Below are 18,898 nucleotides of genomic sequence, written 5' to 3'. Positions count from 1 at the left end.
TTATTCTTACTTTTGATTGGTTTTTGTTTTTGTTTTGTGTGAATAAAATTGTCTTTCTTGGCTGATTGTTTTGCATGTCTGTTTTGTGTATTCTGTTGTGACGGCGCGAATGCTTGTGTTGTCGTTGTCCTTTTTTTTCTGTTATGTTAATTTGGTGCGTTTAGGCACCGGTCTCGGTCGTATATAGGATCGGGAGGCGATTTGGTGTCCTCCTCCATATGCTACTGAGTCTGTGAAATTGTTTATTTTGTTTTGTTTATGTATGATGTGATTATTGTTTAGTGGGAATTGTGTGGACTTTACACAATTGTGTTCGCTTTGTGTGTGTGGTGTGTGTGTGTTCTTCTCTTTTCTTATTGTTTTGATTAGGAGCCAGGCACTAAGCAGGACGGAGGAAGCTGGCTGCATGCATTTGTGGTGTGTGCTTCACCGATTGCAAGGGTGTCAACATAATTCTTTCTTGTAGTGAGTGCATGACACTTAATTTGATGTGGATTTGTGGTGTTTTTAAATGATTTTCTGAGCTGCAGCCGGCCTGCTTTGTCCTGTATGTTTCTGTTCCCCTTTTTCTTTCTCCGTCCCAGAGGACTGTTTTTAAAAATTAATATTTGTTAATTGCTTCTGGGTTTCTTGTGAGCAAATAGATAATTGTCTGTTTTTAATAAATAAATCATCCTTTTTGTACTGCTACCCACGTCTCAAGTACTCATTATTCTTGCCTTTGATAGGTGGAGCTTACCTGTGTGTCTTTATTGGGAGTATTTCCCTGGCGCCCCACCAGGGTGGCGTAGTCGGATTAAATTAATTTTGTAAATTCCCGCCTTTCGGGATATAACGGTTGCCACATTTTGGCGTAATCGGCAGGATACACCTGGTAAGGCAGGGAATTTTCTTGAGTCGTGGGTAGATTTATATTTGGTGATTTGTTTTTTTTTTTTTGTTTGTTTTTTTTTCCCATAAGCAAAACAGCAGTGTGCTTTAGATTTCGTGGGCAAGTATGGAGGATGAGATGCAGGAGTTGCGAGAACTGGTGGTCCAGTTGAGGACGGACAATGACCGTTTGCGTCGTGAGCGTGAGCTTTCCGGTTCCAATGCTGTCCCTGTTGCTGCTGTAACCACACCTGGCCCATCCCAGCCAGCGGAGGTCGATTTAGTGGCACCGGAACGATTTGTTTTTGTGCCTAGGGATCGGCGGTGTCCAAAATTTTGTGGTAAATCGGGTATAGGCATTGAGGAGTGGGTGGAGGAGGCCGAAGCATGTATGCGGGTTCGTTGTTTGTCTAAGGCTGATAGGGCATTTTTCCTCTTTGACCACTTGGAAGGTGAAGCCCGGGAGGAGATTAGACATCGTCCCAGTGGGGAACGGGGAGATCCGGACAAGATTATTATGATTTTACGTGAGCTGTATGGTTGCTCTCAGTCATATGTAGCGCTCCAAGAAGCCTTTTTCTCCAGGAAGCAGCAAGATGGGGAATCTTTGTTAGAGTTTTCCCTGGTTTTGATGTCTCTCCTTGAGAGGGTTAAACAACAGTCGGCCAATGCTATTCCTAATTCCGATATTGTGTTGCGTGATCAGTTTGTAGAGTATGTTGCTGATAGTGCCCTCCGCCGGGAATTGAAGCAGTTAGTCCGTCGTCAGCCCGCCATTACATTATTGGAGGTACGGGGGGAAGCAATTAGGTGGGAACGAGAAGGGATGCCAGGAGGGGCGAGGGGTAGAAGTCAGTCCGTCCCAATGGCATATGGCATCCAGTACGGGGTGCAAGGGCATTCTCACTCAGAGCTGAGGGAGTTGCGGGAGATGCTGCAATTGCAGCAGCAGCAGCTGGATCGGCTTACTCGAAGTGTTGCAGATATGCGGTTTCCTCAGCGGGCTCGCCGGCCCTTTCGTGCTGAAGTGTTACTTTGTCACCGGTGTCAAAAACCAGGTCACGTTGCCCGTGAATGTGATGGAGAACGTGTTCGTTCTCCCTCCTTAGCTCGCCGCGAGTCACCTTCTTCGACAAGGGTTGGACCAACTTTTGTTCAGCCGTCGGAAAACTAGGTCCCACCGAGCTGCTGAGTCACCGTTCGGTAGGGAAAGACACTGACTCAATGACATTAACTTCTTTGCCACATTTAATGGCATCATGTCCACACCTTGTTGTTTGTATGGGAGGTGTACAAGTACCCTGTTTGATCGATACTGGCTCTATGGTATCTACGATTACGGAAAGTTGTTTTGTGGAACTCTTTGTACCATTGGGCCAGGATCGTCTCCGGGCATGTCACTGGTTGCAGCTTCAGGCGGCCAATGGATCGTTAATTCCGTACGTTGGTTATGTTGAGTTGGATGTGGAGCTTTGTGGCCAGGTAATTTCAGGGTGTGGCGTATTGGTTGTTAGAGATCCCCCTAAGGGCACTGGTGCTCGAGTCCCTGGGATCTTGGGGATGAATGTTTTAAGTCGGTGTTATCAGGAGCTCTTTGGGTTGCACGGTGCTGCCCTTTTTGATGCACTACCTGTGTCAGAGGCCTCCCAGTTGGTGGTCCAAGCATTACAACATTGTCATGAGGTAGATGCCACCCCTCAGGCAATTGGAAAGGTGCGATTGCGGGGTCGTCATGGCTGTTGCATTCCAGGCGGCACTATGAAAGTGGTGGCTGCTACTTGTTCTGAGCACTTCGCTGGGGGAACTGTGCTTTTCGAACCCCCAGAAACAGGGCTGCCTGCTGGACTTTTGGCATCTGCTGCCTTGCTACGAGTGACTCGGGGTACAGTTTATGTACCTGTTGTCAACGTAGGTAAGACTGACATAATGCTTTTTCGGAACTCCGTTTTGGGCACCCTGCACCCGGCATTTATGGTGAGCTTGCCTAGTGGTGTTTCAGAATGTAGTTCAGTTGCTGTGTCCGTAAATTTACAGACTTCTGTTGTTCTTCCTTCAGTAGTGGAACAAATCAAGAGTCTTGATCTGTCTGTGCTGTCAGAGTCTGAACAGAACCAGGTAAGATCCCTGTTGTTAAAATTTCATACAGTTTTCTCTGCGCACGAAGGTGACTTGGGATGTACACAGCTTATTTCTCATGACATCCCTTTGACAGACTCGGTCCCAGTTCGTCAACGGTATCGGCGGATACCACCGTCAGAGTATGATGTGGTGAAAACGCACATAAACCAGCTACTAGAAAACAACATTATTCGAGAGAGTTGTAGTCCATATGCCTCTCCTATTGTGTTGGTCAAAAAGAAGGATGGGACCATGCGCATGTGTGTTGATTATCGTCAGCTGAATGCAAAAACCCGAAAAGATGCCTTTCCTTTGCCACGGATAGAGGAAACCTTGGATTCACTGACGGGGGCCCGGTGGTTTTCCACCATGGACCTCGCCAGTGGTTATAATCAGGTTTCTGTTACTGAGGCGGATAGACATAAGACTGCCTTTTGTACACCTTTCGGTCTGTTTGAATGGAATCGTATGCCATTTGGGCTCTGCAATGCCCCAGGCACCTTCCAGAGGCTGATGGAGAGGTTGTTTGGGGATCAGCAGTGCCAGTCCCTTCTTTTATACTTGGATGACATAGTGGTGTTTTCTTCTTCCGTTGCACAACATCTGGATAGGTTGGAGGTGGTTCTGAGTCGACTGGAGCGAGAGGGGCTAAAGGCAAAGCTAGCCAAGTGTGCGTTTTTCCAACGGGAGGTAAGTTATTTGGGACACATAATTTCGGCCCAGGGGGTGTCGACAGACCCAAGTAAGATAGAGGCGGTAAAACAATGGCAACGTCCTACAGGGGTGGCAGAGCTTCGGTCATTTCTGGGGTTTGCCAGTTATTATCGGAGGTTTGTAGAAGGCTTTGCCAAGTTGGCAGCTCCTCTACATCGTTTAGTAGCTGAATTTGCGGGTCGTAAGTCCAGGGGTCGAGCAGAGTCGAGGTTTGGGGTGGCTTGGACAGAGCAGTGCCAGGTGAACTTTGAGGAACTGAAGATCAGGCTCACTTCCGCCCCAGTGTTGGCGTATGCTGATTTCTCCCTTCCCTTTATCTTGGAAGTGGACGCTAGTCATGGAGGGTTGGGAGCAGTTCTGTCCCAGGAACAGGGAGGAAAGGTGCGGCCTATAGCCTATGCTAGTCGCAGTCTTAGGCCCACTGAGCGCAACATGTCAAACTATAGTTCCATGAAGTTGGAATTTTTGGCGCTCAAGTGGGCCATGACTGAGAAGTTTAGAGAATATTTGCTGGGGCAGAGGTGTGTCGTCTTTACCGATAATAACCCCCTTAGCCACCTGGCTACGGCTAAGCTCGGGGCCACAGAGCAGCGGTGGGCGGCGCAGTTGGCCTCTTTTGATTTTGAGCTAAGGTATCGTTCTGGGAGGAGCAACCGGAATGCGGATGCCCTTTCGCGACAGGGTCCTTCCAGTCAGGGTGATTTGGCGGGGGTACTACCTGGCATAGCGCTTCCCACTGCGGTACAGCAGGCTGGTGAGGTGGGGATGGTTTCTCAAGCAGCAGTTATGGTGCTGCCTGGTTTGGCTGTGGACATGCAGTCATTACAGGATGAGGACCCTGTTATAGGGGAAGTGTTAAGGTTTTGGAGGCGAGGAGCCCCACCTAATTCAGGGGAACGTCGACAGCTACCCAAGGCTGTGGTAACTCTTTTGCGACAATGGGGTCGGCTGTGTGAGAAGGACGGGGTATTGTACCGCCGAGTGTTTCGTTCTGATGGGGGAGAGGAGGTGTTGCAAGTGGTGTTACCAGCACTATTGCGTCACGAGGTACTGACACAGTTACATCAGGAGCACGGGCACCAGGGGGTGGAACGCACCACTGAGCTGGTGCGACAGCGTTGTTTTTGGCCAGGCCTGACAGCCGATGTGGTACAATGGTGTCGAGAGTGCGAAAGGTGTCAGGCTTCAAAGGATACGCGACATCTTCCCAATAGTTTTATGGGTCATTTGTTGGCCTCGAGGCCGAATGAAATACTTGCCCTTGATTTCACTGTATTAGAACCTACCCGGTCAGGATTGGAAAACGTGCTGGTAATAACAGATGTTTTTACAAAATATACCTTGGCTGTACCTACACGAGACCAACGGGCAGAGACAGTGGCCCAGGTTTTGGTGGCGGAGTGGTTTTACAAGTTTGGCGTCCCTAGTCGGATTCATTCAGATCAGGGCCGTAATTTTGAGTCTTCCTTGGTACAGCAGCTTTGTGCACTGTATAAGGTGGAAAAATCGCGTACCACTCCTTACCATCCAGCAGGGAATGGGCAGTGCGAGCGTTTTAACAGGACTTTGCACAACCTTTTGCGTGCCCTGCCTGTGTCTAGAAAAAGGGACTGGGCCTTGTGCCTTCCACAAGTGCTGTTTTATTATAACACTACCCCTCATCAGACGACTGGTGAGTCCCCATTCTTTTTAATGTTTGGGCAAGAACCAAGACTCCCCGTGGACTTCCTCCTGGGTAGGGGCCAGGAGGTTGTAGTTGGTGGTGTGCATGAGTGGATGAGGGAGCACCAGGCTAGGCTTCGGGTGGCATTTGAGGGGGCACGGGGAAGACTGGAAGCTGCAGCAGGTCGTCGCAAAGCACAACACGATGCTCATGTCCATGATACACCACTGGGGGAGGGTCAGTTGGTTTATCTGCGGGAGTATGGCGCTAGAGGTCGTCATAAAATTCAGGATCTGTGGAGCCCTGTGGTGTATCAGGTGGTTAGAGCCCCTAAGGAGGGTGGGGCAGTATATGCCATCGCACCAGTGGATGATCTGGGGAAGGTTAGATGTGTCCATCGGTCTGCCTTGAAGGCCCGGATCCGGAAGGATAGTGCGGTTTCAGTCTCTCCCTGTTTCCCCCCTTTGGAGACCAAGGTGTCGACACCAGAAGCCTTAGAGGAAGAAATTGATTTGTTTATGGTGGTGCCAGAATTTCCTCCGGTACAGGTTTCCCGGGATACTATTAGGTCACCTAGTAGGCCTGCAAATGCTGACGTGGGGACCACAGTTGTTGGAGGCCCTGAGGCTCCGAACTCTGCAGTAAGTGTATTACCGGGGCCTGTGCATTTGTCAGGGAGTCAGTTAAGTGGTCCGAGTACTTCTCTGCGGAGAACAGGGCGGACTACCGCAGGCCATCATTCAAATCTGCACCGGTTACCCCGTGCTGCAGCCGAAGGCATGAGGACGGCTGTAACGCCAAGCCCTGTCTCAAATAAAATTTCTGTTTGGTTTAGGCCATGGGACATGGATACGGAGTAATCTAAGGGTATGGGTCCTTTAGTCATCGTCGGAACGCCGATAAAAAAAAATAGGGGGTAGAATGTGGCAGGGTAAATATTTGTTTTGAAATGTGCTTCGTTGGGGGGTGTGGCTATCAGATTAATATGGGGAACGCAGTCTATTTAAGGACCCTTATTTTGACTAGTGGTGTTGTGTTTGTGGTGTCTGGGTCCTCTGCAACCTGGCGTGTCCCTTTTCGTTCCTGATCCCTGTTAAGGTAGGCTTGGGTTTTATTGACTGTGTAGCTAGGTGAATAGCTTAATGCTAATCAATGCTATTTACAGTTTAATTCTAGTGGAGGTGACGGCATGGACGTGTGGGCTATTCTCGGCGGAGCGCGCTTTTAGGTATGCCGGTATTCATAATAAATTGTTCTTATTTTGGCAGTAAGCATACTTAGTGTATTTTTATAGTATCAGCGGCGCTAGCGGGATCAAAAGGCCGGCCGGTAGATTGAGCTGCGGCATCGGCGGTGAGTACTCATGCAGCTTCGTGCGGGCGATTTGTCTAAACCAAGTAAGTATACATTTTGTGCTTGTCTTTCCAATGGCGTCAATAGATGGAGGTTAATGTGTTTATTTTCCTCATGCTAGGAGTGTGGTGGACTATTATAATCTCCTCGCCTTATTCCTAGTCGATAATGCTAGCGGCGACGCCATTGCTGTTTTGCTTATGTGTAAGAAGATTGCTTGCTTGTGACTCGGCTGCTTTGTAGGCCGTGGGGCTGGTAGCTTCGGTGTGCATGCTGTTTAAGTTTCTTCTTGTTTTCTTATTCTTACTTTTGATTGGTTTTTGTTTTTGTTTTGTGTGAATAAAATTGTCTTTCTTGGCTGATTGTTTTGCATGTCTGTTTTGTGTATTCTGTTGTGACGGCGCGAATGCTTGTGTTGTCGTTGTCCTTTTTTTTCTGTTATGTTAATTTGGTGCGTTTAGGCACCGGTCTCGGTCGTATATAGGATCGGGAGGCGATTTGGTGTCCTCCTCCATATGCTACTGAGTCTGTGAAATTGTTTATTTTGTTTTGTTTATGTATGATGTGATTATTGTTTAGTGGGAATTGTGTGGACTTTACACAATTGTGTTCGCTTTGTGTGTGTGGTGTGTGTGTGTTCTTCTCTTTTCTTATTGTTTTGATTAGGAGCCAGGCACTAAGCAGGACGGAGGAAGCTGGCTGCATGCATTTGTGGTGTGTGCTTCACCGATTGCAAGGGTGTCAACATAATTCTTTCTTGTAGTGAGTGCATGACACTTAATTTGATGTGGATTTGTGGTGTTTTTAAATGATTTTCTGAGCTGCAGCCGGCCTGCTTTGTCCTGTATGTTTCTGTTCCCCTTTTTCTTTCTCCGTCCCAGAGGACTGTTTTTAAAAATTAATATTTGTTAATTGCTTCTGGGTTTCTTGTGAGCAAATAGATAATTGTCTGTTTTTAATAAATAAATCATCCTTTTTGTACTGCTACCCACGTCTCAAGTACTCATTATTCTTGCCTTTGATAGGTGGAGCTTACCTGTGTGTCTTTATTGGGAGTATTTCCCTGGCGCCCCACCAGGGTGGCGTAGTCGGATTAAATTAATTTTGTAAATTCCCGCCTTTCGGGATATAACGGTTGCCACATATAGTACAGTTAGTTAGTCATACATGTAAAGCGTGTGTGTGTGTAAATGTATCAGTCTCTCAGTACAGGCTGTAATTTATTTTATATTTTTATATAGGACCAATCAAGCCAAGGTGCGAAATAGGGCTGCTCGATTATGGAAAAAATCATAATAACAATTATTTTGGTCATGATTGAAATCACGATTATTTTACGCGATTACTCATTGACTTTAGAAATGTGTTGCATTTATTAAACAAAACAGTAAATTCTCCTTAAAAGAGATCTAAGACAGATAAAACAGATAAAGGCAAACAAGATCAACAATGTAGTGCACTTCCACAATCTTTTGAAAACAAGTCATAAATAAAATATAAATATTAAATAAAATAAATAATAAATTATTATTAATTGTGTCGAGATGGCAAAGCATAACGCTTGTCCAGAGTATTTATAATTTTCCTGAATCATTCTTTCTCAACAGTGCTAATAGGGCACATGTCTTTGGCTAAAAAGTATGCAACGCCATCTTTTTTTTTTTTTTTGTGCCTTTCTGAGCTGGGTGGATACGGAGTTGCACTGAAGAGCGTGTCTTTAAAGAATGACAGTTGCGGAGGATGTTTTGGGGGTTGTTCGTAGTTCTTTCTGTTTCTTTATTAATTGGTCATATGTCGGTCTGCGTTTAAATTTTGAATTGTTAAAAAGATTTATGATGTTACCAACCGGTGCCGACACAACCGCGTAGCAAATCTTGCACCTAATATGTTTTTGATCCACGTCCGCTTCTTTGAATCCAAACTGTTCCCAAACAACAGAATTGCTTCTACCTCTTTTGTTGACCAAAGACTTCTGTGGCTGCTCTTTTTCTGGCATCTTCACTCGCGCAGATTTTTAAATGCGATCAGATACCACATACGCAACTTCTTTGCTGACAGTATAGAGTGAGAGAGTTCGGGCTTCTGGAATGGCGAAAGTGCGGATGCGCGCGCAGGTCAAAATAACTTTAAAAAAGTGAATAATCGTTTTTTTCTATTGCACCATTTTTGTGATCGTTGAGGCCTGAAATCGAAATTGAAATTTGATTAATTGCACAGCCCTAGTGCTGAGAGCAGGCTGTGTTCCACTATTTATAACAACATATTTACTTATGTACAAAACAAAATTCCCAGTGGTGAAAAAACACTGAGCAAGTTAAATTAACACAAAATAGTGTTTATATTTGCCCAGTTGGACTCTGAAAGTGTTAAATCAACACTGGAGATTTCACCGTGTTGGTACGATGATGTGTTTGGGGCAAAATATTCCCAGAAAATCATAGTCAAAGTCTTTAAAATGACAGGTTTTACTAGGGCTGGGCGGTAAAACGATAACGATATGTATCGCGATAGATACGTCATCGATATCAATAAAAAATGTGTTCGATAAAACGTTCGATAATTTTTATTCTTTGTCGGAAGAAAACAGAGGTTGCGAAGCTAGTTTGGTTGCTGTCATGCGCACTCGCTCCGTGAATGGCACTTGGACCCTGAAGTAGTACGGTCGCGATTGAGGTAGCATAAATGGAGACAAGATGGCGCTTAACATCGCTTATTCATTGAGTCTGCCCATGCCGTTTCCGGCGCTTCGCCGGATCTTATGTGAGTACTCACCATTTTGGGTCCAATTCCTGATTGAGTGTGTGTTGCTAGAGCGTGGGTTTAATTGTGTAAACTTTTGCTCTCGGCGTGAGAGAGTTCTTACAATAACTCGCGTGTAACTCGCGTATCCTGTCTGTTCGCACTATTTCTGCGTTTGGGTTTACCGTCCACGCTACAAGGGCTAACTGCTAGTCTTCTGGTCTCCGGTTTTATTATTATTTTTTTATTGCACTGTTGCCCGTGACAGTTGCATTAACAAAGACACTCGCTCTCTGGTAACCTAGCAACATAGGGAGTGTTCCACTAACGTCAATCATGTAACAGTATCACGTTTGGTTGCGCCATGTCATAAGTCCATATGTGTATTTTATGTCTCAGGCTGGTCTGCTGGATTCCTCTTCATAAGCAGAAAATGCACTTTGCACTATTTTATTACACTTTATTAAGCATTTCTTACCTTTTCTTTCATTTTGCACTTTAAATGTTAAGAGATAATTGTTAAGTGTTCATTGTGAATTTAGACTTATGTTTACATTTTAATTATTTGAGTTTTCCATGGTTATTGACATTTCTGTCTTATTAACTGAGGGGACTATGATCATATCGTGATACAGTTTTCAGCCATATCGCCCAGCCCTAGGTTTTAGCCCAGTTTAACCTAGTTCTTTTGTTTTCTGCCTGAACTCTAACTACCTATTACTCTATCTATTAATCTATTACTTCGTATCGCCACTTCAAACATCAAGTAGACTTAGACCATTGGTTAAAATATGGAAAAATGACACAGGACTCAAACAAACACATTCTTTCTTTCCATTGCCGTGATACAGTGTCCCTAATCATGAGGCCAATCATGGGCATCTGTGAGCTTGTGTACGTTGTACGTTGCAGATCTGCACTTTTCTCTAAATAGGCGTGAAAATAAAGAACCTGCTCTTGTTTCACTCACAAACTACGTTCCTCTTGTATATACAGCATCATGGGAAGCAGGGTGGCAGTTTGTATTTGTGTTTCATTTTAGAAAGAGTCTATAAATACCAAAGCTGCATGAAAAGATATCACGCCTGTATCTGTACTCTATGAATCTTCTGCAAGTTTCTGGATTATCAAAAAAATATTAGTAGAATTAATGTTACAAGCATGCTGTAGAAATCTGACCAGTTGCGTGCCATGTGATGGATGGATCTTCGGGTAGTAATCTTACTGTAAAACCATACAATATGTATATGTATATGTAATATGTATCATGTCCTGAAATCCTAGAAAACCCCTACTGCTGTGACTTGTAGCAAGACGCCATACATCTTCTGGAGGAGGAAAAAGCAGAAGCAGCTGTCCCCAGGAAATGAACATGAGTCACTGTTCCAGAGTGAAACGATGAGTCAAACTCTGTCAGAAATAAACAGCTTTCACCACATGATTCCTTTTTAAATTACATCCTGATATATCTCTGAGGGGTTTCCTCCAGGTTCAGTTTTTTTTTTTGACTATTAAAACCTGCCAGGTGGATTAGCTGCTCAAAAATCTGATTTATGCTTCTGTGTCGCTCTGCAATTGCACAGCCAAACCCCTAGTTGGCAGTGGGGTTTGTGTGCCTCACTTTTGCGTTTCTTGGTAAGTCTCTGGTGACAGTTTTTGCAATATTAAAAACAATGGTAAATAAAACTAATTAGATCTTGAACAACAGTTACTTATACTGAAATTACTACAATTAAGAAACAAGGGAAGATTTTGGAGGAGATCAACCAAGAAGGTGGAAGAAGGAATCATAAAAAAAGAAGCTGGAAATGCGATGTTTGGATCAATCACAAGATGCGTTCCAAACAGCCTGGAGTATACTTCGCAGGGCGTTCAGCCTGTTAAGTGTTATTCCAAACCGCGAGAAGCGAACATGTTTAGTTCAAAGGGAACTGTAAACACTTTGGAGAACAATTGAACAACAGGCCTCCACTTCACTGGAAAAGGGAATGAAAAATTCCCAATAAGTCAGTGCATCTCACTGCAACGTAAAAAAAAAGGAGCTTGAAAAATATTTAGATATTTATTATCATTATTATTGAGGACAATGTCATATTGATAGGACACAATGATTAAAATGTAAATTTAATCAAGAAATCCGAATTATTATATAGGCTAGTAATCTGTGAAAAAAAAATCTTTGTACACCTTTAATCAATTAATAATAATAATAATAATCCGTATTATATTTAGAAGGGTCTGAAGACTATTACGTGTTTTCTCCGAACTGCGTGATGCCAGCCGACCGCATGTTTTCGAACTGCTTGCTAATGCACCGATAGGGGCGGATTAACACACTCGGAGGAAAGTGCTAGCCGCACCTTCCATGTGCGCGAGCTCACAGATGCTCCGAGCGCTAAGTATCTCTCATCCCTCCCCTCTGAGAGAGCTCGGCCAATCAGCTCTCTCTAGACCTCCGGCTGTGAGAGGTAACAGCATGAAATTTCAACAGCAGCAGCGACAAGTATCCACTGGTGACTTTGCAGGGTGTTCCAAATGGTGGAGTTTTGTCACGGGAAGTTTCCTTCACCGTCAGCCCCTGCAAAGGGAGTAGGGAGCACCCTGTGATCACTTCAGGATGGAATGCAACTACAGTTGTTGTGGTCTGCGTTGCTGTGACGTGCACATTAGCCTATGCTGTAGGGTACACGACTATGCAGGACCTACATAAGATCTATGGCATAGATGTGACACAGAAGCATAATTCCGGCTTAAGTGAGAATGTACTGTATTGTATGCCCAATATGTGCATGGTATCCAGTGATAAACACCCACCGACCTGAAAAAAAGTTAATTTGAGAAGGAACTACAGTACACTTCCTGAATCGCCTACACAGTGATCAATTTCTGCAGACGAAGCGAGTCTGCACACACACACACACACACACACACACAGATATTCAGATTGCTATCTTAAGAGTATCAGGTCTCCCTCTAGCTCGGTTACCTAAGGGATACAAGCTAACTTTATCTATACTGCATGCATATATATTCATACTCTGATAATCCTCTCAGGACAGACTGGCTTTTATCTCAGGAAGCCTCAGACACAAAGGAATACATTATCTTTACAGTATCTCAAAGGGTAGTTCATAGATTACTGTGATTTCTTACATCCTCTGTGCAGTAGATCCGAGTCCCTTACCTTTGCAGGTAAAGCATTTGATGTGGAAGTGCTTGTTCTGCACTCGTAACACCTCGCCCTTGCATGGCTCGCCACACTTGTAGCACTGGATGGAAGGCTTCTCTTTGCGGTGCTGAGCGTCATGCGTGTGGCTCACTGTTAAAAACACAGAAAAGACACGTTAGCATAGTGTTGAGCCTTGTATCCAACTCTGGGAAGAAAGGTAGAAAATATATTTGGAATCCATTTTAAAATATATTACCATTGACTCACATCTATATATAATTCACTCTCGTGTTCATGACCTTCACAATGATGTCCTGTTCACCAGCACACTATCATAACACGGCCTTTGAAGCCTCTGTTCATAAATATTTATTAGCACATCCATTTCCCCACCCGTCGTGAGCGACACCCCCTGCCCCGTCCCACGTCGTCTCAGCCCAAACAAAGCCTCAGAACGGACCATAACAAGAGGACGTGACCCTATCTCGCTTTGCCAAACTCAGCGTGCAATTTAATGCTTGTCAAAACCCATTAGCACATAGCAAGAGATTATGAAAATGACTACCATAATATGAGATTTTGTATCCCTACGTATGTTCAAAGAAAAATAATAAAATTGGATCATATTAGATTATCAACAAACAGTAAGAAAGTAACATACACAACATGATGTGAACTCACACTAAACAGCAGCGTGGTCATAAGAAAACCACTTGTTAGTGAGACTATTAAGAAAAACGGCAAGGGAGCATAAAGATTGGACTTTGGAGCACTGGACAAAGGTCATGTGGTCTGATTAGTTCAGATGTTAAGCATTTATTTGTCATATATACTTTACTACAAAGTGAAATTTTTTCATTGCATTTCCAAGCGTAATTGGGGTCAAACCACAGATACAGCGCCCCTGGAGCAGATAGGGTTAAGGGTCGTGTTCAAGGGCTCAACAATGGCAACCTGGTGGGGCTGAGAGTCGGAGTCGCTCACCTTCTGATCAGTAACTCTGAGCTACCAGTCCCCCAGATCAACCCTCTTCTAGCAATGGGTGCGTCAGGGTAAGAAGGGAAGTGCATGAAGAAATGTCCCTATTATGCGTAGTGCCCAGTTCTGATCTGGTTATGTCTACGCACTTTATATGGCAATAAAATGAAGTCAGCTGATGATCTGGTGAAGGTGATGGAGCGAAATTTTAGAGTGTACGGCATTTCTTTTGCTCATCCAGTGTGTGTGTATATTTTCAGCAGCACTGAATGTAAAGATGTATTACAGTACATCACATGATCAGATATCTAACCGTCATTGTTATTTGCTATGAAAACATTTTGTACCACAGTGCAGCTCAGTTCTTAACCCTGATTGGTCAGGAGCTCTAACAGCACTTCCAGCTGCAACTGAAATCACATGTTTATTTATAGTAATCTATCTTATTTTAGTGTTTTTGTTGTAACACCTATCTGTGGGACTGTAACCAAGAGCCGATTAAAATAAAACTTATTTATCAAAGAAAAAGTGTATTATTGTTGGCACAATGATGTTTTCTGTAAGTGGTCTCCAGTGCCAGTGAAGTCATTTAGTCATTTTTGTTTACAGTGTGGGTTATTATCTTTTACAGTGTGGGTTATATCTTTAAAGGAAAGAGGAAAAAAAGAGAGGCTGGTAGGATAAGGGTATTTTTTAAGGGGTATTAGTGTAGTGCTGTGGTTGGATCTGATGTAACTACTGTATACTCGCACAAAAATACTGTAGCTTTCACAGCTACAGGACATAAATACTTGCGCTGCTAAATTTATAGATGTACTAGAGTGAGAGAGAAGAGATGGAGAGACATTATAATGCAAAAACAAAATTCGTGATCACGATTAAGTGAGACGATCAGTCCACTTCGATCGAAAGTACGATGAAAAGCAAAAATCTAGACGAAAAAGCATGATATAAGCAGAACTTCGCTCCTGTCAGGCTCCTATTTCAATCCATCACCCACAGAATCTCACTGAGTCATCCTCACAGAGCAGCATCTATTCAACTCAGAGGCATGCTTTTAACAACGCTAACAACGCTGTATCGTCAATAAGGTGTTCAAAGAGCCATTTTTTTTGTCCAAAAGAGGCCATCACAGGACAGCCGACAATGGACTGCACCTCTAAGGAGGGTGTGTTTCCATGGTTACGGCTGCAGGCCACCCCGTGAGTGTGCGTCCCATTTAAAACCGCAGCACTGCAACACAGCAGCAGCAGGATTTATAGCAGAAGTCTCCAAAATCGCTTCGATCAGTCAATAGGTTATGAATCTTTATTAATAGATCATCTAAACTAAAGGACTTGGTTTCACAGGAGCTTAAACAACTCAATTTGTGCAAACTTAAAAACATGCAGAAACAAATTTTGTAAATGACTTGGTTAAAACCAAAAATGCATCTTGTAAAGTCTATAATATATATTATAATATAATAAGTAAAGTCTATTTACTGCACTGCAGCATCACTGCATCTAACTGCTCGTGAAGTGATTACTTAAAAGATCCAGAGCAAACGTATCGTCTAGTTCTTTTGATGTGACAACACATAAAACAGCTGTATAGACTGCCTCCGTAATAAACACATTAACACACAGTACATACATTACATGCGCACACACACACACACACACATATATATATCACCTTTCTTCTTGACCATGACCATCAGCAGTAAGATAAGTCTGAGTGTTAATCCGTCCTTGTTTAAATAAAAGGTGTGAAAATTCAGGTATGCATGAACAAGACAGTGGGCACAAATGCAGCGTGCTTACTCCCCGACCCTCTGTGCCTCTTTCTCTTTTCTCCTCCTTTTCCCCAGCTCCCTCCTTCCATCCATTCATCCCCTCCCCCTTACTTCTCCCTCCCTTCCTCCCCACGTTCTCCCTCTCATCCCACTCTGGGCTCACCCATCTCTTGATGCAGTATCGGGGTTGCAGGGGCTGCCATGTGACAAGCCCAGAATATGCTACACAGATAGATACACTCCTCTTAAAGGGCACACACACATATAGAGCTTTGAATCATATGTTAACAGCTGAATATGAAATTTTTATATTTTAATTATTATTTTTGTTGTTTATTTATTCAGTTTACAGTTTTTGGCAATTTATTTTTGATTGAGGGGTGGTTTGCCTTTAATTTAAATGTTTAGAAATTTTTTGAAAATAAAAAGAAAAACCGTAAATAAATCTTTTTAAAAAATCTTAAAGCTTTTATGTAAATCAGGTCAACGTTGAAGCATCATGGGTTTTCATTGAAAAAGTTAAAAAAGTAAATGCATCTATTCAGGTTTTTATTTTCCCCAGATTTAACAAAGTTCATATACTCAATCCTCTCTATATGAGAGGATTGAGTGGGTTTCCCTAGTTAACCGACGGTTGGCATTTGACCCTTTCACCGATGTGGCCTGTTCAGGGAACTAACCCAAGCCACTGAAGGTTGCACAAGTCAGTTCATCTTTATTATCCAAGCTCCAATAAATGTTGAGGGTTGTTTAAGGAAGTGCTTTCTTCATACAAACCTGTATCAAATTAAACACACAGGCCCTGTGAGCCAGCTGAAAAAAGGAGATATACTAAGGATTTTTTTTAAACATTAAAAACTTTTACTGTCTTTTTTTCAAAGCAATCCCAGAATGTGGCCTAGCTTATAAATACTCTTATAGCGTATTCTATAAATAATCTTTATTTTTGACTTGAAAAAAAATTATATATGTATATATATTTGTACTGAGGTTTCATAATTTTAAATTTAGTTTTTAAAGAGAAATCCTACCCTTGGCAAGTTCAAAACAAAGATATTTATTTAAAACCTAATGTCATCTATATCATTTACATTCAAATACTTCTAAGCTCTAGACACATACACACAACAAAATATCTAAATATAGCAACTTCAATAGAAAACTTAATTTTTTTAGGTGCTACTTAAACTACCTGTGATTACCGAAATAGAAATGCATAAACAAAAGAATCCCGGATGTCCCAACACCACAAAAGGTGGAAAAGCTCATGGGGGTGATTACATTTTCAAGGCACTGATTAAAAAATAATATCAATATAGTATTAACAGATACTGAATGTCACATGCAGAATTTGCTACCACTTCCAAAGCACATACAAGCTAATAAGAAAAATGGGATGTGCTGTCCAGATATACAGTAAGTCCCTGACTTTCAACAGATACAAATAGGCCGCGAATCTACGGACATTCATAGACGGAAAAAGTGAATGTAAAAGTTCAAATATAGCAGAGTTAATTGAAATAGACTCATTTTGCCAATGATACAATAAAAATATTATTTATTTGTGGTACTGTAGCGAAGTGGTTAGGATTGTGGCCACAAACCTCCAGGGTCAAGGGTTTAAGTCCCGTTTTTGGCCCCGAGCGTGGAGGTTGCCTGTGCTTGGTGGGTTGCCACTCCAGTGTTAAGGCATGCAAATTAGGCATTTTCAAATTGCTCAATGCTTGTGCGATGTGTTGGCACTCAGTGCCTCAAGTCCCCTGGGACAGGTACCTCCTGTGACCCTAAACTGGATAATGCTAAATTATTATAAAAACTTTTCATATGAATATTGAATTTGACAGGAGATGCACCTGGGTAATTTATGGATAGAGTTAAGTGTGTTTGTTATGGACACTTACTTAAAGTGTCATTATAATATGTTATAAATAGATGTTTGTGTATTCGATTATTCAATCATCTCAATATGGAAATCCAATCAAAGCACCATTGCCATTATGTAGATGGGTGGGTTTCTATTTATTTATTTATTTATTTATTTGCATTTTATAAACAATTGAGCTGTGGCCTAAAATAAAAATGCCCTGTGTTTTTTAAATAAGGTCGTGTTCTGTGCTAAATGTTTTTTTTTATTTCACAAGGTTCATCTACAACATTTGTATTTTTTTTGTTGTTGCTTTGAATATACAATGCAATGAATTATTAAATAATTATGACTCATACTGTTCACAGAACACGGAGGCGCTTTGAAGTGCATTTTGTAGTAATGGTACTGGAAGTTTAAAACTATTCCATTAGCTAAAATCAACTTTTATGGCATCAGCTCTTGACGAGTCTCTGAACAATTGCATTTCGCATCTTAGGATAGAGTTTAGCTCAAGAACTATTTCTTACATATGACAAGGTAAAATAAAAAAGTAGCTAGTGAAAAAGGGGAATAATACGGTTGTCTTTCTTTTTGTACACAGTGTAGTTTAACCAAAACCATAGGACTTTGTAGAGGTTTCTGTGTGATCACACCAAAACATCAAACATAGTACACATGAAAAATCTTGCATGAGTTTTTCATCCATTCAAATACAAACAAACTGTGGAATACACAAGCGGATAATGTTAACAATGTAACATTGATTATTTCAATTATTTGTGGTATCTAAAAGTGTTTGGGTCATGACTAAATGTCTGTTCACATGCAGGACCTCAGACCCCAAGGACCACAAGACATCTAGAGATATCTACAGCCACTTTCACTTTTCACTGTCAGGTGAATCTATATTAAAATGTAATATTGTTATTCCATGATTTATGAGCCTCAATTATTTTTTACTTCCTAAACATGGGGGTGGTTAATCTCCTGCACACTTACTACAAGATTATATAACTTAATGAGCACCTCTTATACTGTATATCAAACATTATAATTATTCTATCCTGTTAATAATAGCTAGTATGTGGCTGGTACTTTATTTTCATAATCACCTTATAAGCCCACTGCAAAGCAAACAGTAATAATACAGCAATGTTTAAGAATGATTTCAAATGATTTAAAAATGAGTTTTTTTTTTTTTTAATAAAGCAATAATTGCAAACAAGAAGAGAATATTTTGTGCACCATTAAATGGCAAAGTATAATTTCAAAATATTATGTTTTTAAATCTAATGGATTGATGGGCATCTAGTGTCTTTCCAGTGTTATTCCTACTCTCTCCCTGCAACAGTTTCATGGGGCTTTGTTCTTTTCCTCCGACCTCAGTTCTGCCGTACTGTCACCATATTACTGTCTGTGAGAAGTTTTGAAATTCACCCTGTGTCAATTTGGGAGCATCTGCACTCTCAGTTGATTGAATAGGTGAGTTAAATAGAACTAGATGTGACAGCGTCATGATCATTTCACAGGTAAAGTTCAGTACAGAGGAACTATTTTGGGATAATTTAATAAGTTTTATGTCTTAATAATTCAAGAAAGAATAAGAAAAATGTTGGTGAGGGAACCAACATTGTTTTAACCTGATTTAAG

General features: G+C 42.1%; 1 protein-coding gene and 1 long non-coding RNA gene across 8 annotated transcripts in view; one reads left to right on the top strand and one right to left on the bottom strand.

Moving 5' to 3' along the window:
• The window catches only part of ablim1a (actin binding LIM protein 1a), a 50,449-nt gene that overhangs the window by 25,254 nt on the left and 6,297 nt on the right, over positions 1-18,898 (bottom strand). For 5 of the 7 annotated variants that reach the window (XR_008361016.1, XR_008361017.1, XR_008361019.1 and 2 more), the window contains exon 2: positions 12,642-12,776. Coding sequence is in view for 1 of the 7 variants with exons in the window: in XM_053502530.1 (XP_053358505.1) it covers positions 12,642-12,776 (135 nt within the window). In the remaining 6 variants the exon portion in view is untranslated. Of the gene's footprint in view, positions 1-12,641; positions 12,777-15,281; positions 15,410-18,898 lie in introns of those variants that run through there. The other 2 variants (XR_008361018.1, XR_008361020.1) reach the window with 2 other exon arrangements.
• On the top strand, positions 6,300-6,759 carry LOC128529167 (uncharacterized). The gene is made up of 3 exons (XR_008361022.1): positions 6,300-6,463; positions 6,531-6,593; positions 6,660-6,759. It is a non-coding gene; the product is annotated as an uncharacterized LOC128529167 (long non-coding RNA).

This window comes from Clarias gariepinus, chromosome 8, assembly GCF_024256425.1.
Source record: "Clarias gariepinus isolate MV-2021 ecotype Netherlands chromosome 8, CGAR_prim_01v2, whole genome shotgun sequence".
NCBI lineage: Eukaryota > Metazoa > Chordata > Actinopteri > Siluriformes > Clariidae > Clarias > Clarias gariepinus.
Note: the sequence above shows the minus strand (reverse complement) of the source record. Positions and strands in the feature narration are given on the sequence as shown.